The sequence below is a fragment of the Strongyloides ratti genome (genome assembly GCF_001040885.1).
Source record: "Strongyloides ratti genome assembly S_ratti_ED321, chromosome : 1".
In the NCBI taxonomy this organism is placed as follows: domain Eukaryota; kingdom Metazoa; phylum Nematoda; class Chromadorea; order Rhabditida; family Strongyloididae; genus Strongyloides; species Strongyloides ratti.
Genome location: NC_037307.1, coordinates 3,811,337 through 3,837,536, shown reverse-complemented (window position 1 = coordinate 3,837,536; position 26,200 = coordinate 3,811,337). Strand labels below are relative to the sequence as shown.

General features: G+C 25.0%; 14 protein-coding genes across 14 annotated transcripts; 8 read left to right on the top strand and 6 right to left on the bottom strand.

The window, feature by feature from the left end:
- Positions 1 to 1,127: 1,127 nt before the first annotated feature.
- Positions 1,128 to 1,552, bottom strand: SRAE_1000124700 (Multiple coagulation factor deficiency protein 2; the record flags this gene model as incomplete). The annotated part of the gene is made up of 2 exons (XM_024648179.1): positions 1,128 to 1,419; positions 1,464 to 1,552. The coding sequence occupies 2 exons, from the start codon at positions 1,550 to 1,552 to the stop codon at positions 1,128 to 1,130; spliced, it is 381 nt and encodes a 126-aa protein (XP_024502183.1).
- Positions 1,553 to 1,863: 311 nt separating this feature from the next.
- On the bottom strand, positions 1,864 to 2,305 carry SRAE_1000124600 (Multiple coagulation factor deficiency protein 2; the record flags this gene model as incomplete). The annotated part of the gene is made up of 2 exons (XM_024648178.1): positions 1,864 to 2,164; positions 2,217 to 2,305. 2 exons carry the CDS (start codon positions 2,303 to 2,305, stop codon positions 1,864 to 1,866), a joined length of 390 nt encoding a protein of 129 aa, XP_024502182.1.
- Positions 2,306 to 3,133: 828 nt separating this feature from the next.
- SRAE_1000124500 (Hypothetical protein) lies at positions 3,134 to 4,283 on the top strand (the record flags this gene model as incomplete). The annotated part of the gene is made up of 2 exons (XM_024648177.1): positions 3,134 to 3,169; positions 3,216 to 4,283. The coding sequence occupies 2 exons, from the start codon at positions 3,134 to 3,136 to the stop codon at positions 4,281 to 4,283; spliced, it is 1,104 nt and encodes a 367-aa protein (XP_024502181.1).
- Positions 4,284 to 4,896: 613 nt separating this feature from the next.
- SRAE_1000124400 (Putative deoxyribonuclease TATDN1) lies at positions 4,897 to 5,944 on the top strand (the record flags this gene model as incomplete). The annotated part of the gene is made up of 3 exons (XM_024648176.1): positions 4,897 to 5,089; positions 5,131 to 5,229; positions 5,283 to 5,944. The coding sequence occupies 3 exons, from the start codon at positions 4,897 to 4,899 to the stop codon at positions 5,942 to 5,944; spliced, it is 954 nt and encodes a 317-aa protein (XP_024502180.1).
- A 1,144-nt stretch (positions 5,945 to 7,088) lies between these two features.
- SRAE_1000124300 (Uridine 5'-monophosphate synthase) lies at positions 7,089 to 8,498 on the top strand (the record flags this gene model as incomplete). Its single annotated transcript, XM_024648175.1, has 1 exon — positions 7,089 to 8,498. One exon carries the CDS (start codon positions 7,089 to 7,091, stop codon positions 8,496 to 8,498), a length of 1,410 nt encoding a protein of 469 aa, XP_024502179.1.
- A 132-nt stretch (positions 8,499 to 8,630) lies between these two features.
- Positions 8,631 to 9,579, top strand: SRAE_1000124200 (Uridine 5'-monophosphate synthase; the record flags this gene model as incomplete). Its single annotated transcript, XM_024648173.1, has 4 exons — positions 8,631 to 8,680; positions 8,727 to 8,749; positions 8,882 to 9,309; positions 9,355 to 9,579. 4 exons carry the CDS (start codon positions 8,631 to 8,633, stop codon positions 9,577 to 9,579), a joined length of 726 nt encoding a protein of 241 aa, XP_024502178.1.
- Positions 9,580 to 9,681: 102 nt separating this feature from the next.
- On the bottom strand, positions 9,682 to 12,554 carry SRAE_1000124100 (Parafibromin; the record flags this gene model as incomplete). Its single annotated transcript, XM_024648172.1, has 6 exons — positions 9,682 to 10,984; positions 11,040 to 11,242; positions 11,281 to 11,321; positions 11,380 to 11,426; positions 11,477 to 11,532; positions 12,534 to 12,554. 6 exons carry the CDS (start codon positions 12,552 to 12,554, stop codon positions 9,682 to 9,684), a joined length of 1,671 nt encoding a protein of 556 aa, XP_024502177.1.
- Positions 12,555 to 13,005: 451 nt separating this feature from the next.
- On the top strand, positions 13,006 to 14,545 carry SRAE_1000124000 (Serine/threonine-protein kinase Chk1; the record flags this gene model as incomplete). The annotated part of the gene is made up of 4 exons (XM_024648171.1): positions 13,006 to 13,132; positions 13,171 to 13,323; positions 13,366 to 13,401; positions 13,446 to 14,545. The coding sequence occupies 4 exons, from the start codon at positions 13,006 to 13,008 to the stop codon at positions 14,543 to 14,545; spliced, it is 1,416 nt and encodes a 471-aa protein (XP_024502176.1).
- Positions 14,546 to 18,232: 3,687 nt separating this feature from the next.
- SRAE_1000123900 (Hypothetical protein) lies at positions 18,233 to 18,937 on the top strand (the record flags this gene model as incomplete). Its single annotated transcript, XM_024648170.1, has 2 exons — positions 18,233 to 18,536; positions 18,702 to 18,937. 2 exons carry the CDS (start codon positions 18,233 to 18,235, stop codon positions 18,935 to 18,937), a joined length of 540 nt encoding a protein of 179 aa, XP_024502175.1.
- Positions 18,938 to 19,596: 659 nt separating this feature from the next.
- Positions 19,597 to 20,890, top strand: SRAE_1000123800 (Protein-tyrosine phosphatase, receptor/non-receptor type domain and Protein-tyrosine/Dual specificity phosphatase domain-containing protein; the record flags this gene model as incomplete). Its single annotated transcript, XM_024648169.1, has 6 exons — positions 19,597 to 19,666; positions 19,833 to 20,371; positions 20,420 to 20,528; positions 20,572 to 20,681; positions 20,727 to 20,760; positions 20,802 to 20,890. The coding sequence occupies 6 exons, from the start codon at positions 19,597 to 19,599 to the stop codon at positions 20,888 to 20,890; spliced, it is 951 nt and encodes a 316-aa protein (XP_024502174.1).
- A 962-nt stretch (positions 20,891 to 21,852) lies between these two features.
- On the bottom strand, positions 21,853 to 22,752 carry SRAE_1000123700 (Exosome complex component RRP45; the record flags this gene model as incomplete). The annotated part of the gene is made up of 1 exon (XM_024648168.1): positions 21,853 to 22,752. The coding sequence occupies one exon, from the start codon at positions 22,750 to 22,752 to the stop codon at positions 21,853 to 21,855; it is 900 nt and encodes a 299-aa protein (XP_024502173.1).
- A 141-nt stretch (positions 22,753 to 22,893) lies between these two features.
- SRAE_1000123600 (Prefoldin subunit 5) lies at positions 22,894 to 23,399 on the bottom strand (the record flags this gene model as incomplete). Its single annotated transcript, XM_024648167.1, has 2 exons — positions 22,894 to 23,148; positions 23,187 to 23,399. The coding sequence occupies 2 exons, from the start codon at positions 23,397 to 23,399 to the stop codon at positions 22,894 to 22,896; spliced, it is 468 nt and encodes a 155-aa protein (XP_024502172.1).
- A 268-nt stretch (positions 23,400 to 23,667) lies between these two features.
- Positions 23,668 to 24,712, top strand: SRAE_1000123500 (Rabconnectin-3B; the record flags this gene model as incomplete). Its single annotated transcript, XM_024648166.1, has 2 exons — positions 23,668 to 24,593; positions 24,667 to 24,712. The coding sequence occupies 2 exons, from the start codon at positions 23,668 to 23,670 to the stop codon at positions 24,710 to 24,712; spliced, it is 972 nt and encodes a 323-aa protein (XP_024502171.1).
- Positions 24,713 to 25,314: 602 nt separating this feature from the next.
- SRAE_1000123400 (Transcription initiation factor IIE subunit beta) lies at positions 25,315 to 26,160 on the bottom strand (the record flags this gene model as incomplete). The annotated part of the gene is made up of 1 exon (XM_024648165.1): positions 25,315 to 26,160. The coding sequence occupies one exon, from the start codon at positions 26,158 to 26,160 to the stop codon at positions 25,315 to 25,317; it is 846 nt and encodes a 281-aa protein (XP_024502170.1).
- Between the last annotated feature and the right edge of the window lie 40 nt (positions 26,161 to 26,200).

Here is a 26,200-nt window from a genome sequence, read left to right as displayed (position 1 = left end):
CTTCAAAATATAAATATATTTTAGGATTAAAAATTTTCAAAAAATAATGAAAATGAATATATATATTAAAAAAAAAAGTATAAATTTTTTGAGGTCAAAGAAATTTCATCAAACAAAGTTAGAATGTTGAGTTTATATAGTTATGAATCATTTAATTTTCAGCATTACTTTTTACAGGTTAATGCAAATTATACAAAAATATTCATTCTAAAGGCACAATAAATTAAAATATTATCTAAGTACAATTTTGAATAAAAAGTATTATTTTTATGTATTTTAAAGTCAAGCTGGTAGTATTAAATAAAGATCAACTTTATTTATAAAAAAAAATAATATAAATTACTATGAAAAATTTTTTTAATAGAATTATTTATTTAAAAAAGATCGCAACCTGGAACCCATGAAATTGGTCTTAATTTGCCTATTAATGCAACAAATTTTTCAGCTTTTTAGATATTCATCATCTATTTTTATCTCGATAAAATAATAGAAAATGTTTAAATCAAACATATCCTGAATAAATTAAAAGATAGATCAAGTTAAATGTATTATCAACATGACGTTTGGCACTAATTTAGAAATATTATTTAATTGAGATGGTGTTACATTATTACCCTCCAATAAATTGGTGACGAAATGGCTATTGACAGTTTCAATAAAAGTTTATAGAAAAGAAAAAATATCATATCTTTTTGTTAAAAATTTAACCAAATATATTACAAAGTTTAAAACAAAAGGTAAAAGATATGTTGATATAAAAAAATCAAGATAATTATAAATTTATCCAATCTTTATTTAATTTTTAAATATATATTTTGGAATATTAAATGATTATTAATAAAAATATATTAATAAAATAATGGAAAAATTTTTTTATTTCCGGAATAAAAACCAGCTTAAGGAAACTTGTATATACCTGTAAAAATTATTCTTTCTTGAATAGTAATTAAGAATAAATGTTTAAATATATATTATAATACATTAACAGTTATAATTTAATAGGATTAAGAAAAATACTATACTTGTTAAGTAAACTTTATCACATATTTATAAATTAATGTTTTAATAGATGTATGATGTTTAGAATTAATTTTAAAAAAAATGAAAAAAAATTTTTTTTATTTAATTTATTTTTTAAGCATTAAAATATGATATTCACTATATGATATTAAACCATCATTATTTAAGTCAGATTCTTTTAAAATATCATCAACTAAAATTTCTAAAGCTTCATCTGTTGGGAGAGCTGTTGTATCAATGTTATGATTGTGATTAATAAATTCATCAATTATTTCTTTTCCATCCAAATAAAAATCATCATTACTATCATACATTTTAAAATTATAAAATATTTCTTGATCTTTTGACCATTCTGTATTATCAACGTTAATTAAATTTTGTAGATGTTCCTTTAAATCTCTAATATATAAATATTTAAAATATTTAGTAATTTTTCAACTTACTTTTTATTGTGAAATTGTTTTAATGTCTGAGATGAATTTGTATAAATAATACTTAGACATAAAATAATTATATATAAATAAAAAGACATTTTGAAAAGTTTTTTTTTTTATATATTAAGAATTTCTGATAAAAGATATAGGCTAATATATCAATAAATTTATATATATTCTTAAAGTAAGAAAATGTGTTTTAATAATCAATTGATTTAAGCATAAATTAAGATATGTTTTAAAAACATTATTGCTATACTTTTTACTTACATAAAAATAAATGTTTTAAGATATAAATATTATTTTAAAGTGAAGAGATTAAACAATTTTTATGTATAAAAAAATAAAATATATTTTTTAAATCATTAAAAATTTAAAAAAAAAAATTTTGTACTCCAAATTATTTAAACTAATATTTTTTTCGTTTTGTTTTATCAACATACTCAGCATACGTTACAAAACCATCATTATTTTGATCCATTTCATGTAACACAGCATCAACTAAATTTTCTATCTGATAATCTTCTAATTGTGGTTTAGTTCCATCAACTCTATGATCATGGTGAGTGTAAGCTTTCATTATTTCTATACCATCAATTATATTATCTTTATTTGAATCATGAAGAGTAAAATAATAATATCTTTCTTGATCCTCAGTCCATTCTGTATTATCAATATCTATTTTATTTTGAAGATGTTCCTTCAAATGTCTAGAGGAAAAAGAAAGAAAGTTTTATTGTATAATTCTATTAAATTACTTACCCTTTATCATGAATAGAATCTTCTTTACCAAATTCATGTCCAAAAATAATATGTGAAAATATTATAATAAATGTAACTAAAAATTTCATTTTATAATATAAGCTGAACTATAAAATCATATTCCAACACATCATTCCTCGTACCATAAAAATAGGATGCAGAGCAAAAGTATATTTGTTACTAAATTCATATTTTATATTGATAAGAACTTATAGTTAGCATTGTAAATTTTAATCATTTTATAATCAATTTATTTAGCTTTTATTTTAAGTAATTGACTTTTTTTTCATCATATTAGTTATATTTTAATAAAAAAAAATTTTTTTTTTGATTCAAATTATAAAAAAATAAAATATGATAAGAGTTTTTTAAAAATTTTTTTATTATTTTTAAAGTATATTAATAATTGCAATATTTGAAGAAAAAAAATATTTTATTATGAAGATAAAAGATTACAGTATAGTATTAATATCTATATCATGGATGATTCATATATAATGACTAAAATGTAATAATTTTTTTTTTTACAAAAAGGCACAAAATAATATTTATAACCAGTAATCATTATATACAAAGTAATTATATGTAAATCTAATTATAAAATATGTTATTCTATATCATTTTCTAAAATCTCGATCAAATTTCAAACTTTAATTGTTGTTATATACAAAATACAATAATTCAATTTAATATAAATGTAACCTTGACAAGACAGGATGAATAGAAAGTTCTATAACATAAATATAAATATATTGTCGTTTAAAGTTAATAGTAAAGTTTTATTTTTAGGTCAACTTATATAATTTATCAAAAATAATGGACGATGACTGAAGGTTGATTAGATCTTCCTTATAAAATTATAAGAAATATAATACGTTTTTATTGTTTCAGAAATTTGTTTTTAAGATATTTTTAAAATGAATGCACTTGTTATATTATTATCAATATCTTTTGTAAGTAATTATTTTTTATTTATTATTATTTTTATTGATTGTTTAGATTTATACTCATGCTCAAGATTGTTCCTCACCAAGAGCAATTAAACCTGTCTTTGGAACATATTTAAATTGTATCAAAAAATCATTAGATGCTGATTATGGTGGATTTGAAACTGAAATGCAAGAACATTATAGGCAAGCTGCTTCTAAATGTTTTTCATCATCAATTTCTGAAGCAAACAAAAAAGATAGATGTGTATTAACCTTGAATGACCTTAATTCAAAAGCATGGGATAGAAATGGACCACTTCGTGATTGTTCAATATGTAGAACATTTGCATCAGGAGCCATTAAAGCTCTTCTCAATACACCAGCAGAAGATCAAAAATGTATAAGAGGTGAAATCTCAAAGGCTATTGCAAGAGAAGCCGATTATTGTATAAGTAAGAAAATTTCTAACTTCCCAGGTGTTCCTGAAATACCAGATTTAGAAGAATCATCATTTTATTTTAAAGAAAATGTTATGAATTCAATTTCTGATTTTATTCTTGTTCAATCTAGACTTGCCTTTTGTGGTGAAAGAAAACCAAATAGAGCACAAAATACAAAGGCATGTCTTAAAAAACCATTTGATGGTTTTCTATCAAAACATTGTCAAGTTATTAAAAATTGTGATCAACAATTACCAAGTAATTGTATAAATAATGTACAACAAATAAGAGATGCTACATGTGATTGTGTTGATGAAGCAAGAAATGATTTGAAAAAAAGAATTTCATCTATATCTCAAGCTATTCAAGAATCTATTAATGGTGGACGTTCCTCACCAAGTATTGGCTCAACAAGTAAAGTTGATATTTGTGTAGCAAATATTAAAGCTCAAATGGTTACACCTGTAAATGATTGGGTAACTGTTATTGATGCTGCATTAGGAACATGTATCAAAGCTAAACCAACAGGTCAATCACTTGGTATGGAAAGTCTTTTAAATGTTGGATGTAGAAAAGTTATTGCTGATACTACTGGTACTGCTTCTAGTCAACTTAAAACTGGTTTCGATTTTGTAAACAATTTAATCGATGCCATGGTAGAAAGATCTGGAAGATTTTGTAACAAAGGAAACTGTTAAATTATACACATATAATATAATTATTTTTACTTTTTATAATAAAAATAAATGCAAAATAAAATCTTCCTGAAAATATAATTCTAAAACTAGATCTCATTTCAAGAAATGGTTTTTTTTAACAATAGTTTTATATAACATTATTTTTTTATCACTCTACATTAATTAAACATAATTTTAAAATTAAACCATTTTACCTTAAAGTAAGATTATAAAATATTGTAAAAAAATATATATATTTATGTAATTTAATTGTCAATAATTACATTAGATTTTTTGAATAACTATTATTTAATAGTTTATTTTATCATGTTTATGTGATTAATGTCACAAAGTATAAATTTTTTTTAATGTCATAAAAATTTTATTTAATTATTTGTTAAATTTACCATCACACAAAATCCAACCACTTTAAAAAATAATTCTTAGGCCCGCACCCTTGTTTACCAATTTTTCGTTGTTGAATATCGACACTTGAAGATAAAATAAAAATGAAATTTTTAAATTTAATAATTAAAAAGTTGAAATTTCAATCAATTAATAAAACTTTTTGACATATTTATTACAACAATATATTTATATTTGTATATTTGAAAGTAAATTAAATATTTACTGAATGTTAAAATTCCACCATCATATTTCAAAAACTATTTTAGGAACATTTCAAAAAATGGCAAAATCTTCCAAATCACTACCAGATATTTCTTCAATTAAATTAAATAATAAATTAACTGATATTGGATGTAATTTGGGTCATCCCTCATTTAAGAATGACTTTGAAGAAGTATTGAAGAGAGCCAATCAAGCAGGTAAAAAAAATAATTTTAATTTTTTTATATTCAAATTTTAGGTGTTGAAAAAATAATGATTACAGGACCTAATGTTTCTGGGAGTAAAGAAGTTTGTGAACTAGCAAAAACCAAACCAGGATTGTTTTATTTTACAGCAGGTTGGTATATTTATAAAAAAAAGAAGATGATTATATTTCCATAATTATTTTAGGTGTTCATCCTCATGAGGCAAAAGAATTTAATGAAAATACAATTTCAGAAATCAATGAATTATTAAAAGAATCTCATTGTGTTGCTAGTGGTGAGTGTGGACTTGATTATAATAGAATGTTTTCTACAAAAGAAGAACAATTGGTGTGTTTTGAGGAACAATTAAAATTAGCATGTAAAGTTAAAAAACCACTTTTCCTTCATGAAAGAGAAGCTCATGATGATATGGTAATGTTGTTGACAAAATATAAATCTGAACTTCCACCTGCTGTGATACATTGTTTTACCGGTACTGCAAAAGAGGCAGAAAAGTATATATCAATGGGTCTTTATATTGGATTGACGGGATTTTTAGCTAAAGATAAAACTGATAATGGTGTACAATATGCATTAAAAAATGGAATAATTCCATTAAATAGGTTAATGATTGAAACTGATGCTCCATATATGTATTGTAATATTGGTAATAAAAAGCTAAAAAAAATTAAAGAATCTATGTCTGATGAGGCTAAGGCTCTTCATAAGTATTCTAGTTTTGAAAGAAATGAACCATGTGCAATGGCAGCTATTGTTGAAGTCATAGCACATTTTATGGGTGAGACTGTTGAAAAGGTGGCAGAAGAGACTCATAAAAATTCAATGATTGTCTTTGGGTTGCAATAAGTTTTTTTTTTTTATTAACTATATTATTAATTAAAACAAAGTTGTTATAATCTATTAAAGTAAATCTTTTTTGTTGAATTATTATAAAAATAAGTGTTTGATGCTACTTAGTTATCTTAAATTTATCAAACAATAATGTACTATTTCTTTTTTTAAAAATTACTTGTTCTTATAAAATCTCAAACTATTCTTTAAGATATAAAATAATATTAGAATTTATGAATACTATATAAATTTTTTAAAGCATATTAAATTCTATACTTTAAAAAGAAAATACTGAATTTTTCTTTTCATAACTATAATATATTGATTATAAACTATTATATATAGTATTGAAAATAAATAACTATAAATGATTTATATCTAAAAATCAGTATTTAGAAAAAAACTTATTTAACTTATTTATTTTAACCTTAATATTTAAATTACTAATTTATTTAAAAACTTTTGTAAATATTTAAAAATAGTATCAAGTTTGTGTATAAAAACTTGTTATTAGTTTATAGTCACTTTTATAAATATATTTATTTATTTAAAATTTGATTTCTTATTAAACGATTTATTAAAATGTTTTTAGAAATATTTAAGATTAATTAGAAATTTTGTTCAAAGTTTGAATATTGTTAGTTAGTTATAGTGTTTATGTAAATTTTCTAAATATTTTGTTTTTTTTTTTTTGTAATCATAAATATTATCAAATTTTGTTAAAATAAACTTTTTTTTTATTTCTTTTAAAATAATTATAAAATATTTTATTTTTTTTTTTAAAAAATAGAAATTTTAATAATAAAAAGTTTATTTTAAATGAAAATAGTATATTAGAATTATTTATAAAATTTTGTACATTTTATAATATTATATTTATTGTAATAATGTTTAACTATTTCTACTTAGTGTGTCTCTTTGCCAGAACATATATATATGTATAATGTATAAACGTATATATTTATACTCTTTATGATAGGTATCATATCAAAAATTTTCTATTTTAACAGATAGTATTATCTCTATATATGATTATAACATTAACATTATAAATAATGCCATGTTATTTTCTCACTTTTCATTTGGTGTTATATATATTTAAAAAATTTTTTAATTAATATATTTTTTTATCTTTAGATTTATCTATTTTTTCTACAAAATGAATTACCAATTATTGGATGCATTAATGCAAAAAGATGTTGTTAAGTTAGGTGATTTTGTCTTAAAAAGTGGATTAAAAAGTCCTATATACATTGATCTGAGACCATTAATATCAACACCAAATATTTTATCACTTGCTGCTGATGCTTTAGTTAATTTGATTAAAGGAAGTAATGCTGATTATGATTATATTGTTGGTGTTCCATATGCTGCATTACCTGTTGCTACTTTAGTTTGTGAAAAACTTAATAAGCCTATGTTAATGAAAAGAAAAGAAGTTAAAGCTTATGGAACAAAGAAGCTTATTGAAGGAATATATAAAAGGGGTGGTAAATGTTTAATTGTTGAAGATGTTGTTACATCAGGAATGAGTATACAGGAAACTGTTGATGCATTAGAAAAGGAAGGTCTTGTTTGTAGGGATGTATTTGCTGTTCTTGATAGACAACAAGGTGGTAGTGAAAAGTTATTAAAAAATAAAATTATTTTAAAAACATGTGTTAATATGGATAACATTCTTGAATATTTAATTAACAAAGGAACAATTGATAATAAAAGAAGAGATGATATTAAAAGAATGTTAGATAATCCAGAAAAACATGTTGAGGATAAAGAGGTTGTTTCATGGGATATCTCAAAACGTTCTTCCTTATTTAAAAATCCACTTAATAAAAAAATTTTTGATTATATGTTAATGAAGAAGTCAAATCTTTGTGTTGCTGTTGATTATACAAAAACAAAAGATATAATGCATATTGTTGATCTTATCAAAGATGATATTATATGCCTCAAGTTACATTGTGACATTATTGAAGATTTTACCTTAGAATTTATACATGATCTTTCAAAAATTGCCGAAACTCATAATTTTATCATTTTTGAAGATAGGAAATTTGCTGATACTGGAAATACAGTCGAGTTACAGTTATCTAAAGGTTTGTATCATATTAGTGAATGGGCAAATCTTGTTACTGTTCACTCTGTATCAGGTGATTCTATTTTAAAAACAGTTAAGAAAGTAATGGATAGTAATGGATCAAAATTAAAGGGTTCTTTAATTATTGCTGAGTTAAGTACAAAAGGTGCTTTAACTAATGATGATAATTATATTGAAAAAACTAAAAAAATGGCTATAGATAACAGTGATTCTGTATCTGGTTTTATTACACAAAAACGTTGCCTTGATGATCCATCTTTCCTTTACTGGACACCTGGAGTAAATCTTAATGCTACTTCTGATGGAGCAGGTCAACAATGGAGATCCATAGATAAAGCTATTATTGATGATGGAAATGATATTATTATTGTTGGTAGAGCAATAACTAATGCTGGTCCTGATGAAAATATTAAAAAAGAAGTTAAACGTTACAAAGAATGTGGATGGAATGCTTTTCATAATAAACAATAAAAAAAAATTACCTTGATTGTTTCTTTTTTTTTATAAATATTGTTATTAAACTATTTTCTAGCTCAAAATTAAACTCATTATTCCAAACTTCTGTGCGAATTAGTAGTGAAACTACTGTACTTTGCCCATAAAATGATCTTTATACTTTTAAATTTTGATTTATCTTTTTATCATTTTAAAGTGTAATTTAAAATAAAGCTTATCATATAAAAGTACATAGTTGATAAGCGATTTTTATCTGTTTGTAATACGTAGGTGCTTTTATATCTAATTTTTTTGTCTATATAAACATTAAATTTACATGAGATATGTTAAAATATTATCATAATTCTTGAAAACAACATTTCTCGATTTAACATTAATAAGATACATTTTATTTTCAGTTTCTATAAAAAAAAAAGTAAATAGAATGGAAACTACGAGAAAAAATCTTTTGGATGCTTTATTAGCCTGTGATGTTGTTAAATTTGGAGAATATTATTTAAAATCAGGTCAAAAAAGTTCAATTTACATTGATTTAAGAGGTCTTATATCATCTCCAAAAATACTTTCACTTGCTGCTGAAGCATTATGTAGGCAAATTAAAGAATCAAATTTACAATTTGATTATGTTGTTGGTGTACCATATGCAGCATTACCTTTAGCTACTTTAGTATGTGATAGATTAGAAAAACCAATGTTAATGAGAAGAAAGCAGGCAAAAAGTTATGGAACTAAAAAATTAATTGAAGGTGAATATAAAATTGGAGGAAAATGTTTAATTGTTGAAGATGTTGTTGTTGCTGGTGAAAGTATTGCAGATACGGTTGATGTACTTTTTTTACAAATATTTATATAATTATGTAATTTTTTACAGGTTTTAAAAAATGAAGGCCTTGAATGCTCCAGTGCTATAACTGTTTTAGATAGGATGCAAGGTGGAGCTGAAAATTTAGAAAAAATTAATGTTCATTTAACATCTGTTTTGACACTTGAATATCTACTTGATTACATGATTTCCAAAGATTTAATTGATCATTCTAAGAAAAAACATATCTTTGATGAGTTAGCTGAACCATTTGTTCCTTCAAATTCACATTAGAATATTAATTATATAGATATATTTTTTAAATAATCTAGTTGTTAACTTTTTTTCAGACAAGAAAAATTTATAATGAAAATTAAATAATTTAAAAAAAAACAATTAAAAACGTAAATTAGGTTTATGTTTAACAATCCATCTGTCTAAAATCTGCCAGAATTTTAATAAACTAGCTTTATCTAAATGTCTACGTGTTTTTGAAATATCAAGAATATTTACCGACCATTGTTTAATATTATCGTCAAGTTTATCACAATCAAACTTTAAATGAAAACCAAGAACATTTGCTAAAATATCTACTGGGTTTCCTTTCCATTGCCAACCTTTGAATTGCCATGCAGGTCCTTGGACAAATACTGCTACCACACGTTCCCATTCTTCATCGGTAAAACCAAGTGGTGAATCAACAACTCTATAATGAACCGTATCGCCACTATCTTTTTTTCTATGTATCATGACTTCATTAGGACGTTTTATTTTTGTTAAGTCTTTTTTTTCTGAGGTCGAAATAAATTTGAGGTCTTGAAGAATATCAGCAACATTATATAATGTGATAAGTGATGAGTTTGATGACGGAATAATAATAATCGGCGTTCTTGATTTTCGCTTTTGTTGCCCATTTGGTGATGCATTCGTTGAATCACTTCTATTAACAGAACTTAATGGAGTTCCTGGAGATCTTGAATTTTGTTGCATATTACTAGAAAGTAGTGATTTAGCACTAACAGCCGTTGACAGTGAATGTAATGTTGTTCCTTGAAATGTAAGATTTGGATTAATTTCAAAACCTAATGAATCATGTTTACTAAACTTTTCCTGATCATAACGTGAATAACCACCGGATGGTTGTTGTGATGAAGATGCCGGTTGTGTGACTACCTTTTTGTTATTACTTTCATTTATACTATGAGGTTTCTTTTTCTTTTCAATACAATTTCTAAATATTGCACAAAAACTATCAAATTGACTAGTAGTACCATCCATAAATGTTGAACTATCATGACAGGTTCTTTCGTCAAGTCGTTCACGTGCACCCGATACTCTTTGATAAACTTTAGCTATAGAAGGATCCATCTCCATGACATTGTCTTCATCCTCATTATTTTGAATCATGTGTTTTTTATGTTTTTTAGCTTTATTTTTTAATATCGCAATCTTTTCTGCTGTAAGATCAGAATTTAAACTACGATGAGAATTTCCTTGTGCCTTGTCATCTGTTAAGTCATCACCGTCTACCTCCATTGCTGCTTCTCCATTGTGATCTGATTTAAATTTCTTTCTCTCAGGTTCAAAATCACTTGAATTTACCATATCAGTTAATAACAATGGTGAAACCTTTGGAGCATTTGGATCATTTTCATCAATAATAGAATCTTCACCTTCAAGATATTTTATGATCGACTGTCTAAAAATAAATCATTATTATTTTAGAAAATTATAATTTCAAAGATAATTCATACCGATCTGGTCTTCCAATAACAGTCAAACCTCCTTTGGCAATAGCCTTTTTTACATAAAGGGCATGGTTATCTTCTTTGTTTTCCCAAAAATATTTAAGACTTTCAATATCGTAGTAAACACCTTTCTTTTGAGAATTAGGAAAACGCGTTAAAGCGTTCTTCGGAAATGCGAATTCCCCAAATATATAATATGTTTGACCATGCTAAAATAAACTATAAAATAAAAAAATAAATGACTTACAAATTCAATATCAACAAATTTTTTTCCTTTAATACAAATATCTTGAAAACATTTCAATGCATCAGCCATATTTTGGAGAAAAAAAAACAAAGAAGTTACAGATAGAGACGAACGAAACTCCAAGAAAATTATAAATTATGCAAAACCTATCGTGTTAAGAAATTACGGTCGTTATTTAATAGTTGAATTAACTCACCAATAATTTGTTGCATAGTCCTCATACATAGGTTGATAATTGTTATCTTTTAATTTCTGTTAAAAAAAATTTTATCATTATTTATTTACCAACATATATCCTCAAAAGATATAAAGTACAATTTATTTTTGTAAATTTAATTGAGAAATTAACCTTAGCCAGGAAAATATATATCTATGTTTGTACTATGATAACCATAAAAATGTAAAATTTGTTTTATGACCTTGATATATTGGTGAATTTGTTTAAAATACACTTTTTTTTATTATGGATTAAATATGTAACAAGAAAAATTAATCAACAAGACTTAGTTAATTTAATAACTAATTTAATCAGACTTTTTTTACAAAATTTTTTTCAATATTATATATAATTAACCAACTTAAAAAGTTATCAAAAAAAAATTTTCCAGTAAGAAACTGTTGCCTTAAATTTTATGGAATATTTCTTTATAACTAAGCGGAATTTAATTAAAAGTAAAACACTTTTTTATAAAATTAATGTTACAGTTTTATTTAATTTATAGCAAATTAAATGCAGTTTTCTGAAATACTATATTTATACATCAAGAATTTGAAATTAAAAAAAAGTACAACAATCACAAAATAAATAAGTTAGATAATACTTTTTCACAATTAGATATAGTGAAAAAAAACCCGATATTTTTTGTGTAGTAAAAATAATTGAGAAATATTTTTTCCAGAAGAACAATTGGAAATTGATAAAACAAAATCTAGCAACAAATTTTACACTAATTTACTTCTACTTGTTATTTATAAATTATAAACTGTTGACAATAGTAAACATTTGTTCTTTTCCAACTAAGGTAAATGATATTTATTGTAAAAATAAAAACTATCCATACTTGACATTTTTAAAATAGATGTAAAAAACACCAACATCGAGAAATTAAAAAAAATATGCCCGAAAATAATTTCTACTCAATGATTTGTAACAATGTTAAAGCATTGGGTTAATAATACCATTAACTTAGTTTTTTACACTCATTAAAAAGATTTTAAAGTTATTTCTTCTAACAAAGAAGTAACAAACGTACCTGTATTAAATACTCTGTCATTATATAGCTACTTTAATAATTCTTTTCCCATTATTGAAAAACGATTTGCAGCGACTTTATATCAAAAACAAAAAATTTTGCAAAATCAAGATTAGAAATAACCTACATAAATAACAGCTATTGCAAAAATTCTATGCTACAAAAATTACATAGTCTTTTTTGTTATCATATTAGAAAAAATTTTCTTGCATATAATGCCATACATTTTCATGAAAGTTTCGTCAACATTCTTTTTTGTCATAACGAAACAAAAGCCAAAAAAATATACAATGTCTTTTGGTAAAAAAAAAAAATCTAAGCACCACCAAAAAACATAATTTTGGGGCATGAACTTTAATACGTTTTCAATTACATATATAATAAATAAAACCAATTTTCGCGCAAATTTTGTTTAAAATTTAAACAGTTTTTTTTTAATGAGAAATCATTCTTTTTCGTATTTTGGTGTAATATGCTCTGTCAACGTAAGAGACGTAAGCTTGACACTGATATTTTAGATGACACTTCTGGTACAAATATGCAGCCTTTAAATGCTCTTGATGTACAGAATCTCAAGATTTGTTCTGAACTTGGTTGTGGTTGGTCTGGTATTTTAATTATTATTTAATATTTGTAGGGTCATATGCTACTGTCAAACTGATTTTCAATGAAAATAAACGGGAGTTTTATGCTTGTAAATTTTTTAACATTGCAAATCGTACTGTATTTGAAAATGAATATAAAATTATGGAACGTTTACGTGGTCATCCAAACATTATTAATGTTTTAGGTATGAAGCAAAGTAGAAGTGGTGAAATTGGAATGCTTTTAGAATATGCATCACAAGGTGATTTGTTTGATAAAATTAGTATGTTTTTTTTTTAATTTTTTTTTTGCTAATTATATTTATAGAACCTGATGTTGGAATGCCGCTTTTAGAAGCATGGAAATTATTCATAAACCTAATGAACGGTATTGCTTTCATACACCATAGAGGAATAGCTCATAGAGATATAAAACCAGAAAATTTGTTAGTCTGTTGTAACAATGTTTTAAAAATTGCAGACTTTGGATTTTCTACCTATTTTACAATTAATGGTGTTGAAAGACAATTAACAAATACTGTTGGATCGCCAGCATATATGCCTCTTGAAGTTTATCATCCACCATATAGAGCTGAGCCTAGTGATATTTGGCAATGTGGGGTCGTTTTATTTGCAATGTTAACAGGTAAATTACCATGGAGAAAAGCGTGTACTTCCAACCCTGATTTTGCTGAATATGTTATGGGTAAAAGATTTAAAAATGATATTTGTACAAGTAATCTTAGTCTTGATGCATTATCTCTTATCTCTGAGATGCTATGTATCAATCCTGGAAAACGTGCAACATTAAGAGATATTGCTGAGCATCGTTTTATTAAAAATAATCCTCAAGAAAGTAATAATTTTTCTCGCGCTTTTAAAAGTTTACATAATTCATATAATGAAAATACTTCTAAAATCACGTCATTTACGCAACCTGTACAAGTTAATTCTAATAAAACTAATGATGAGAATTTTAGTGTTGCTACTCAATTTGCTGAAAATAATAATATTATTTCAAAAGCTGGTTATACTATTTCTCAACCTTGTAAAAATGATTTAGAAATTCATGATGGTGATATTTCAAACTTAGGTGAATTTGAAGATTTATGGAAAGAATCACTTTTACAAGGATCAAGATTTTTTGTATCTGTACCAAAGAAAGATTTTGTCAAGGCAGTTATTTCATATTTTGAAAGTAAGAATTACACCTCTACAAATAGTGGTTTTTGTGGATTGAAATTTACATCACGTTTAAAAGAAGATGGATTAATTTTTTTGATGAGAGCATTTGGTGTTATTAAAAGAAAAACAGTATATACGTATGTACATTTTCGTCGTCTTGGAGGTTCCGGCTTTGATTTTATCACTATGTTCCATGAATTGAAAAAAGAATTATCATTTCGTGTATATGATAATATTTACTGACTTTGATACCATTTCCTCTTGTGTCCTTTTAAATATAATTAATATAGTATATCATGTAACTAATAAAAAAGGATAAAGAGGTTATTAAAAGAATGAAAATAATTTATGTTTAAAGTAGTATTTTATGTACAAACTTTTTCTCTGCTAATAAAATAATTATGTAAACAAAAGACGATTTTTTTATTTTTTTTTGTGTGTAAATTGTTTATAGTTTAGCAAACTAACATAAATAATATTTTTCAAAAGTTAAGTAGGTGATTATATCAATTAGCATAAAATATTAAAGATTTGGTATTAAGAATGAATAAATAATTAAGAAAATTTGAACAAATTTTTTAATATAAATTTGTCAAACATAAAAAGCATATGAAAATAAAGCAATTATAAGTATTTACAAAAAATAGTTTTATCAGTAAAAAAGATATTTTAATTGTAAAAAAATAGGTTTATCTTTTTTAAAATCCTGACTATTTATTTATAAATTTTGAATTATTAGCATGTAATAAACAGTTTTTAAGTTAAAAACAATAGCTTATTTTTGGAGACACTGACGTGCCACAAATTTTTTTTTTTTTGAATATTTGAATATTATACATATGTATAATTTTTTTTAAAAATTATATTGTTGATTTAATAAAATTTTTTATACTAGACCAACAAATAAATAAAGAAAAATAAGTGATTTAGAAAATTTTTTAAAATAAAAAATAAAAAAACAACTTTTTTTGAAATTTGAATATGTCACTATAGTCATTCGATAGCCCTTGAAATGGGATGAATTTTGAATATAATCAACAATATTCTAAAATTGAAACTTCAGGAGTTATAAGGATTCAAAGTTGAAGGGCGAAATGATGGAATATTTTTTTGTAAATTTGGATTTCTATGATAAAAATGTAAATTTAAAAAAAAATACTTTATTCTAGATCAATTTTTTACGAGAAATTCATTAAGCCTATTCACATCTTTATAGGACTTTTAAAAATGAAGATATGATAAGAAATATGATTAAAAAAAAGTTTTAAGAATCGTGTAATAACTCACGTTTATGAAGTCACATAACCATGAAACTTGTTGCGCTGGGCTTCTTTCATAATTTAAGTTAGCCTCTACATTGAAAAAATTTTTCTATTTTCAATGGTTCTTGAGATATGAAACTTGGTACTTTTTCGCGCGTAATCCATTGTCACCATTTTTTTATATCTTGAAAATGAATAAAGGTATAAAAATATTTTGAAGGTAGACTCCATATGAAAACTAATTAGAAGACGATTGCAGAAATCTAATTGCATTTATCTCGATTTTGAAGCGAGATATGAACAAAGGCGGAAAATTTTCTAAAATATTCATTGTTTCCGACTTTTCGGTATTTCAGAAAATACTTATCCTATGAAAATGGAACTAGTTTCATTCGATTTCTATTCAAAAGTAGGTCTAAGAAAATAATTTTCATAGCTATAACGTTATTATTTTCAGAGATATAAAAATTGGCTGAAAATTTTCTAGATTTCTGATTTTACCTCTAAAAATGAAACCAAAAATAGACAACTTTTTTTGGAATTTGAATATGCCACTATAATCATTCGATAGCCCTTGAAATGGGATGAATTTTGAATATAATCAACAATATTCTAAAATTGAAATTTCAGGAGTTATGAGGATTCAAAGTTGAGGGCGAAATTGGGGAATATTTTTTTGTAAATTTCGACTTCCATGATACAATGAGATATTTTAAAAATTAACAGATGATTCTAGATCAATTTTTTACGAGAAATTCATTAAGCCTATTCACATCTTCATAGGACTTCTAAAAATGAAGTTATGATAAGAAATATATTTAAAAAAAAGTTTTAAGAATTTAGTGATAACTCAAGTTAATGACGTCACAGGTCTATGAAATTTGATGCGCTGGGCTTCTTTCGTAATTAAAGGTGTACTGTACGTTGAAAAGATTTTTAAATTTTCAACCGTTCTTGAGATATGAAACTTGGTATTTTTTCGCGCGTATTCCATTGTCACCATTTTTTTATATCTCGCAAGTGCTTTAAGATATAAAAAAATTTTGAAGGAAGACCCTATATGAAAACTCATTTGCAGACGATTGCAGAAATCTGATTGCATTTATCTTTATAATGAAGCAAGATATGACGAAAGGCGGAAATTTTTCTAAAATATTCATTGTTCCCGACTTTTCAGTATCTCTGCAAATAATTGTCCTATGAAGATGGGACTAGTTTCATTCGATTTCTATTCAAAAGTAGGTCTAGATTTTTAATTTTCATAGCTATGACATTATTTTTCTTAGAGATTCAGAAATTAGCTGAAAATTTTCTAGCTTTCTAATTTTACCTCTAGAAATGTGACAGAAAAAAACAGCTTTACCAAAGAATTTTTTGTTTAGAAAGTGTGAAAAACGGGGAAATATTGTTATGTTAAATTTTTTTGACTAATGTTTTATCAGAAAGAAACGTAGATTTGTCAACTTAATTTGTCTATGCAAAATTACAATAATTTATCATTGAATTTTATTTTAACAATTTTGCTTATCATTTGTTTTAAAAATAAATATTTTATCACAAATTTTAAGAAACAATGTTCATGGGAAACTTAAATTTGAAATATAAAACATTAAAATTTTAAATAATTTTTAAAAACATATTAGATTAAAAATTAAACATTTTTAGAAAATTAACATTTTATAATATCAAAATGCTATTTGACACATTGTTAATTAGTTCTAAATACAAAAAAATATGTATAATAAAAAATTATAATAAATGTTTCTATTTGTAACTATATTAATTTAAATGAAATTTCTTTTCGAATTTATCATACTTTCTATGTTAGTACAAAGTACATTCTTTAACTATAATATCATTAAAATATCAATTGACTTTGATGAGAGCTATTCATTCTAGAACGTTTTTTTTTCTATAATTTGATAAAATATGAATATTATTTAAAGAAAACGTTAATTTTGTTACAAATTTTGAATAATTGAATAAAACATTAAAATTTTTATCTTTCAAGAAGTTATTTAAATATCGTGTTTTTTAAAAAAAAACGACCTACTATGTTTCTGGATTTAAATTAGTTTACAACTTTCTGGCTGTTGCTATTTCAAATTTTACATACAGTGAAGGAAGTACTCATGAAACTTTCTTTCTTTTGGTCTTAGGATATTCCTGGAGATACTTTTCCAATTATTATCAAGTAAATCTCTGCATCGTATATAATTTCTTTTGAAATGTTTGGACAAGTAATGCAGAAATTCAACTGTTGGAGACTCTTTTAACTTGGATAATTCGCAATCAAAACAATAATCTTATATGGACACAGTTGGCACATAGTCTATCTGGACCGTTTATAATCAATTGTGGAAACTTTTATATCAAGAAACCCACACTTTTATAATATGATTGGAAGTTAAACTTCAATTTCCAATCCCGACCTAACCTGCTTATGAAAGCAAAAAGAACTATAATATCAAATCAACCTTCTCTTACTATCAAATGTAGTAATGGTTAGAAAAAAAAATTTACAAAGGACAAAGAATACAAGATAATCTAAGTCAAATTAGTGAATGATAAATTGGAGAAACTGGAAGAACTGCCCAATGTAAACAAACTCTACTATTTGTTTACCGCACCTGAAGATAGTTTTAAATAGGAGCATACAGAACCTTGCATGATCTTTAGGGCTGTCAATGATAAACCAGAAATGGTAATAAAAGGATACAACTCTACATCATTATCGCTTAATAATATGGAAATTAATGCTATCAAATCTGACTATTTGAAAAAGCATCTTGCAATCCAACTTCTTTTAACAGATCAATCAAATTTCCAAGACTTTTACAAAGATGAGAAAATCTTAATTAATAATGTTATATTAAAAAATGATGTAGTTAAAGAAGTACCAAACTCCAACAAAATTACTAAAGACTCCTTCTCATTAAATGGATATGGACTTTCAAAGTTTTCTTATAACTGTCCAACACTTGAAGATAACCAAGTGATAACGAAGATATTCTAACTTTCACCACCCAAAGAACAATATATATTTCCATTGGAGCCATCAATATACCTAGTAAATAAGTCAGCAGTAAAGCCGAATTGTTTCATCAATCGAATCAACTTTGGATATCTCTATTTAGTTGGTTATAACAAAAAAACAATTAACCTAAATGAATTGAATGCCAATGGAGTAGCAAAACATGGTTTAATTCGTTCCGGTAGCTACGTCTTCACATCAAATGTTGAAGAATTCAATACATCTTTAAATTGTACTTATAAAACACCAAATGGAGAAGCTACTTTTATCCACTCGTTTTACATAAGAATAAAACAAGTTTTGAAATATATGAAAATGGAAAAAAATATTCAAATGTGAATGATGATGAATTAATTATAAAGAAAGCACAAAAATCAGGATTTGAAAAATTTAAGGAAACATTCGGATCTATTGGTGCAATTTCTATTATTGTTGGAAGTATTATTATTGGTGTCTTAATTTTTGCTGGTATCATTGTACTGATTATGCTTAAACAAATAAAGTTGCATATTAGAAGAAGGAAATTAAAATCTAAATATCCAAATATATTTGCATTGTGGAAAGAATTATCAAATACCAATTTGGAAGAGTACTGTAGGATAATTCAATACAAAGATTATATTCCGGATATATTGAAGAAACAAACTTTTTCAAAGAAAATAGAAGGTGATGGAGAGATCGATTTTGACATAACCACTATTTTTGATTCTTCTTTGGTCAAATGTTTTAATTCAATATTTGGGGAAAAATGAGCTCATTACATTAATGATGTCTCACCAGAAAGAAAATATATCATTTCTGATGGACCAACACCTGAAAAAGTAAAATATTTTTAGGAGTTACTCTACAAAGAGGATGTCGCAGTTGTTATTTCAATAATTTATCAAGAAAAGAGCGATGGACTAGTAATAGATGACAAGCGATTATATTGGCCAAAGGAACCAAACTTATGGGAATGTCAGAGTTGAACGTCTGAAAGTGCTACATACGAATCTTCTATGCGTCAAAGTATTAAAGCTTATAATGATTGTGAAAGGAGAAAAGCCAAAGGAAGTAACACTTTTTCATGTTAGTTATTGGAAAGAACATGTAATACCAAATACAGATTTGCACTTCACCAACTTATATTCAGAGGTTTCTGAATGTGCTGGAAATAGGAATGTTCTTATTCATGCTTCACGTAGTGCTGGATCACGTGTATTCATGTTCACATATTTCTGCTGTATTTTGGAAGCAATGGAAGCTAATGATTCAATTTATAATCCAATGGAGATTATAAAACAAATTCGTGGAAAGCGTTATGGTGGTAATATTTCTTCTATGGAATATGCTTACTTATTGAAAGCACTGCTAGCATATTTCTTTGAGAACAAGATGTTAATTGGTGGAAATAATGGAAGAATAAATTTTGCCAAGGAGTACGAAAACTATGTTTACAAGTTAGATGCTAGTGAAAATTTAATGGATAAAAAAGTTAAAAATTTCTTAAAATATGTTAATATAAATGATGCTGGAAAATTGAATGAACTTTGTGTTCAATTTAATAACATAGGAATGATGAGTAAAGATGCTCTTATAAACAACTGTCAACGTTTTTACACCGCTAAAGAAAGTCTTCTAAGAAGAAATCGTTACAATGACATAGAATGTCTTGACAAAACTTCAGTTAACATCAATGGATATGATTCTAAAAATATCCTTGGTTATATCCACGCTAATGAAATGATTTATAAATATGGTGAAGGAAATGAAAGAAAAATTATTATGTGTCAGGTAAGATATTAATAATAATTTAACTTTATTTAATGTATATTTTTTTAGGCACCAATACAGACAACAGTTGATGATATGTATGACATGATTTTTAGATACAAGATCGGAATCATTGTCATACTTGTCAATGAAAAAGAAATAAAGGTCCAAAATAAGTGTTACCCTTATTTCCCTACAGATGGTAGTGAAATAAAAACAAGTAAATATACGGTCATGTATATTAATAAAAAAAACTGATAATGTAAATCGTATTATTGAATATGATTATACAATTTTAAATTTCTTCACTACATTAATTGACCCAATACAAGTAAGTTTATTTTAATAAAAAAATTTATGTTGATTGTTTTTTTAGGCATACCTACTGAAAGTGGTTCTATTCATGAACTGTACAAAAAGATTATAAATCTTGACAATAATTGTTATATAGCAATTCATTGTAGTACAGGAATAGGAAGAACTGGAACATTAGCATTAGCTATTTATATGATCAATTATGGTAAACGTTTGATCAAATAAAATTTTTGGAGACTCATGGACAGAATGCTATGAAGCACTTCAAACTAAGAATTAATTTATTTTTTCACTATCAATTGCTCATGGACATTACAGAGAAAAGATAGATACTCTGGATCCCGACGCCTACCCAAATTTCATGGCGGCGATAAAAAATATTTATCGTAAAGATTAAAACTATAAAATATAATAATTTCTAAATATTTAATTTCAAAAAATGCAATCATAGCATTTAACTAAATAATTAAAATATAATAATAACATCATTCTATAACTATTAAAAAATAAATTTTAATTATAATTTACTTACATTTATTTATTGACTATTTTCATTAAAACTAAAAACATAGAGTTGAAGAGATTTTTGGAATCAATAAAAATTGATATAATAAATACTTCTTAATTTGGTAGTTTTCTACTTTTCATATTTTCACCTTTAAAAAATAAATTTATGATAATTTAAAATAAAAAACTTATAAATCATTTAATTTTATAAAATTTTTAAAAAACTTTTATTAGTTGTGAGTGTTTCATAACTTAAAAATTTATATCAGATTATAACTTGTAATATGAAGTTTTTCAATTGATAACGATACTTAATTTTATATATTTGACGACAATCATCAACCGATAATGAAAAATTATTGTATATAGTAAAAAGAATATAAATGACTAAGTTTTCAAATTTTTTTAAAATCATTTCGTTTCTTTCCTCTAATTATGATTTTTTTTTTCTAAAAAATTATAGTCAATTTAACTTGCATAAATTACTACCATATTAATTATATAGGAAAGAAAAAAAAGTTCATTTTCTATGATCAACACTATTTATTACTCCCAAAAGTTATTTTGAAATGAAAAAAATCTGTGCGGCTCATTTCTCGCTTGTACATAAACTTGCAATTATAAAATCACAAAAAAAATAAGAAACTTATTTCCGTTAAAATTATATAATAAGGTTTAAATCACATTACAAAAGTATTAATAGAGTTAAGGTCAATCAAAGAGTGGAATGGCTTTACAGGAACTCCTTGTTTCCTATTTGTTGCGTCTTGTACTAGAGCATTGTTAAGAACTTCAGTAACAAATTTAGTTCTTTTTTCGGCAATTTGTATTAGTTCTGACATTTTAGAAGCATTTATATCAATTTGATTGATTTGGTAAATTCCACATACTTCACTACGATTATTTACAGATATAACAACTTGCCCATCTAATGCCATTTCCTCACGATTTGTTGGTTCAACAACACATATCCCAGTGTCATTCCATAAACCAAAAGTTGTTGCAATTGGTGTATGAAAAACCGTCAAAGGTTTTCCATATTTATAGAGATCGTTGTAAATATAATCACATTCTGCCGTTGTTTCGTACATTGGTACATAACAATGTTTTAAAGCACCAATTACAGCAATACTACCAGCATCACATAAACCACCAAAGTCATCTATTATATGAATATCAATACGTAGCTGAAGACAGGTCTCTTTAATACGTATACACAAACTATCGACATCAACACAATCTGTCTCCCGGATAACATATTCAAGACATCGTAACATTTCTAAATGTCTTCCTTCTAATTTTAAAGGTTCAGCCTTTGTACTACCTAAATTTCCTTTCGATACAAACATTTCAATAAATCCAGAACTTTTTCTATTTTCACGTGTTGAACTCCAACTTAAAACTGCTTTAGCTAGAATTTTTGTTTGTCCAAGTGTAACAAAACATGTCCCTAACTCTTTACCAAACATTATACTTAAATTACTATGATCTAAATTAGATCTATTATCAAAACGTGAATTTTCCCTGAATGATTTTTGATAAAATTCACATTCTTGCGTTGATAGAGGATCATCCCTCATTATTACCTATAATTATTGTTTGAAATACAAAAATATACTTCTAAAATATTGGGAATAAACCTAATTAACTTTTAGAGATCAAAATTAAATTGGAAGAAAATTTTTTTATAATCATTATTAAAGCATTTTAATCAATGGCGATTAAACTTGAGCAGGCTGTGGGTTAGTAGTTGATGCTTGTTTTGCAACTTTTTCTTGAAGTGTAGAAACAAGTGCTTGGCGAGTTGCTCTTTTATCATTTATAATTTTTTCAACTTCTTGAACTCTGTCATTCAAATATTTTTCTTTTCTTTCAAAATATTCCATTGATTTTTGTCTGTTCATTTGAACATAATATCCAGTACCAATTTCAATTAAATATTCATCAGGATTAGGAACTTTTGCTTTAACAAACATCTAAAAAAGAATTTGATATTTTTACTATATAAACTTGCTGTTTCTGTCAATGGTATTAAATATTTTTTATTTGCTTCCTTAGGATCAACAGATTTTACAGTATCTCGACTATTGACAAACTTTTTTTTAACAAGTTTTAATTGATCTAATGATTCTTGAAGAAATGTGATTTCTTCTTCTACAGCTTTTGAAAATTGTCCTAATTGAGCTATGGTAAGATTATCAATATCATATTTTTTTTGTGTAGCCATTTTTGAAGAAAAAACAAAACAACAGCAAAAATCAAGATAGAAATATAAAAAATATAAATATATTAATACAAAACATTTTACCAATATTTCTAGTACCTTCCCTTTCAAACAATCTTTTTAGGATATTACTCATTTAACTATCAGTGGTACGTTGTCTGTTTTGAGAACACACAATTGATTATCAATTTTGTTTATTTTTGATTGGCAATTGTTAGACATCAATTTTGTATATATTTTATTTGTATTGTATCTATTGAAATTTGATAAAATGACTGTTATACAAAATCAGCAACAAAATAATTATAAATCTGATGGTACAAGTTATCCACAAATGTTACAAATACCTAAATCAAATTTTGAAATTCCAATTGTGTTATGGGGATCAAAACCTATAAAAAATAAAATTTGTCAGATTTCTTCTCTTCCAGATAATAAAACAATTTTGACAGGTTCTGTTGATGGGCAAATTGTAATATGGCGGACGGATCCTGATAATAGTTCTATATTACAAGCACGAATGATGCTTTTTGGACATAATTCAGAAATAACTACATTATCACCTGCATCATTAAATAAAGAATCTAAACGTTTTGTATCTACAAATGTTTCTGGAGAGATGTGTTTATGGGATTCTGAAGAAGGACGTTGTATAGATAGTATACAAAGCTCAATATATATTCATCGTAAAATAATACCGCATGATATGCAACATCAAAAATCAACAAGATTATTTTGTTGTGGAGATTATCCAGAAATTATTGTCATGGAACCTAATGATTTAACTATTCTTTTTACATTAACATCACGGGTAGAACCCGATTGGATTACAGCTTTGGCTGTTGTACGACCATTTGAAAAAAATGATGTAGTAATTGGATTATCAATGTCAGGAATGGTTAAATTATGGAGTTTAGTAGATGTGGAAAAAAGAGAAGCAACAAATAATTTAAATGAAGATGAGTCACAAGTTTTATCTTTAAAAAGTATACATTCTATATCATGTAGTGAATTAAATAAAAGAATAATGCTAATAATTTCTTCAAATTGTTGGCAAATTGTTGATTTGACTGATTTAAAACCTCTTACTGTTTCTGAATGTAAAGTAGATGCAGTAAATGGAACAATAATAGATACAGATAAAGTTGCAATTGGTTTTGCAGATTCGAATGTTGTATTATTTCAATTACCAAGAAGGTAAGTGTTTTCAATTTTTTTTTACATTATTTGATTTATCATAATATCGTATAATATTTCTACATATTTGTAGTTTTCCAACTTATTACAATATTTCATTTCTATATAGTTTGTTGTAAATTATGCTAATGTGCAGTAAGTTTACAAATCGACATAACCACTTATAATAATTTTTGCGAAATAATTCTTTATGGAAATCGTAATTAAATTATATATAATTTTATTTTGCGATTTAAAAAAAGGTAGTAGTTATTAGTTAATCCTGAATTAATATAAAAATTAGATATAAATTTATAGTTTTATATTATTTTATTGTATATAATTAATCTATTTCTTTATAAATAATACGATAAATAATAATATCAAATTCACCAAAGTAACTTTTAAATAAATTAAAAAATTTTTTAACATTACATAACAAACTTTAATAAATAGAATTCTTAGACCAAAAAAGAATTTTAGATAAAAGAGAAAATTATTTCAACAGGTATTTTATCTTTTTCTAACATTGTAATTTACAATTCTTCTAAAAAGTAGCTAAGAATAAAATGTGTTTTTTTTTTTGATCATATACTTATTTTAAAACCGTAAAGGATACTTAAAGAATAAAATTTGTTACTTATAATAAAAAAATATATATATACTTATGATAGGAAGATTTTATTCTTCAAGACTTTATTTCACTGTCGTTGTTATTATTAATAATGGTAAGGTAATTTTTTTATTCAGCATATTCTTCAAGAATACCATCCATATGAACATTTTGTTGTTTGACATTAGCCCTTTTACGAGTTCTTCTTTTAGGAACACCTGAATTATTTGCTTTTGGCTGTATATCTTTAATACTTTTTATATTATGTTTTTTAAGATATTCTTCTATCCTCCTATCATCAAGATGACTTACTGGTATAGTTCTCCATAGAGCTTTAAAATCTTCATCCAATTCATAATCATGTGTTGGATCATTATAGAAATACACAGTGTCTTTTCTTTTATTAAATTGTGTAGGAATTGATATGACGTTTTGTTGAATTTTTGAAACAAATAATTCTACATCAGGAATACATTCAGCTAATTCTGAATGAAGTAACCCACATTCACCACTTTTCATTTGTTTCTGTAATAAATTCCTTAATGCAGATGGATTAGAAATGCTATATGGTGGTTTGAAAATAAATTTTCCAGGTTCTTCTTGAGTTATTTTAGGATTTTTTGGTAAATTTTCACTAAGCCACAAAATTGCCTTTTTATTTAAATCATAAATTTGCATTTCTTGTAAAATTTCATCTAACGTTAAACCCCATTTTAAAGGGTTTAATTTATCTAAAAATCTTTTTTTAAGATACTCAACAATTCTTGCCATGACAGAAAAATTGGCAGAATTAGATACTTGTTGACTTTTTAATACGGCTTCATTTTTTTCTGGCTTAACAACTTTTCTTTTACGATTAACATCAGAAGTATACGTTGAATAAGAATTTTGAGATGATGCTTTTTGTGGGACAAACGCGTTTTTTGTAGCAGCTTGTCTAAATTGTGAAACTTGATTTATCAATGTTGCATCCATAGTAGAAAAAAAAAAAAAAAAAAGATTTCTACGAATTGAT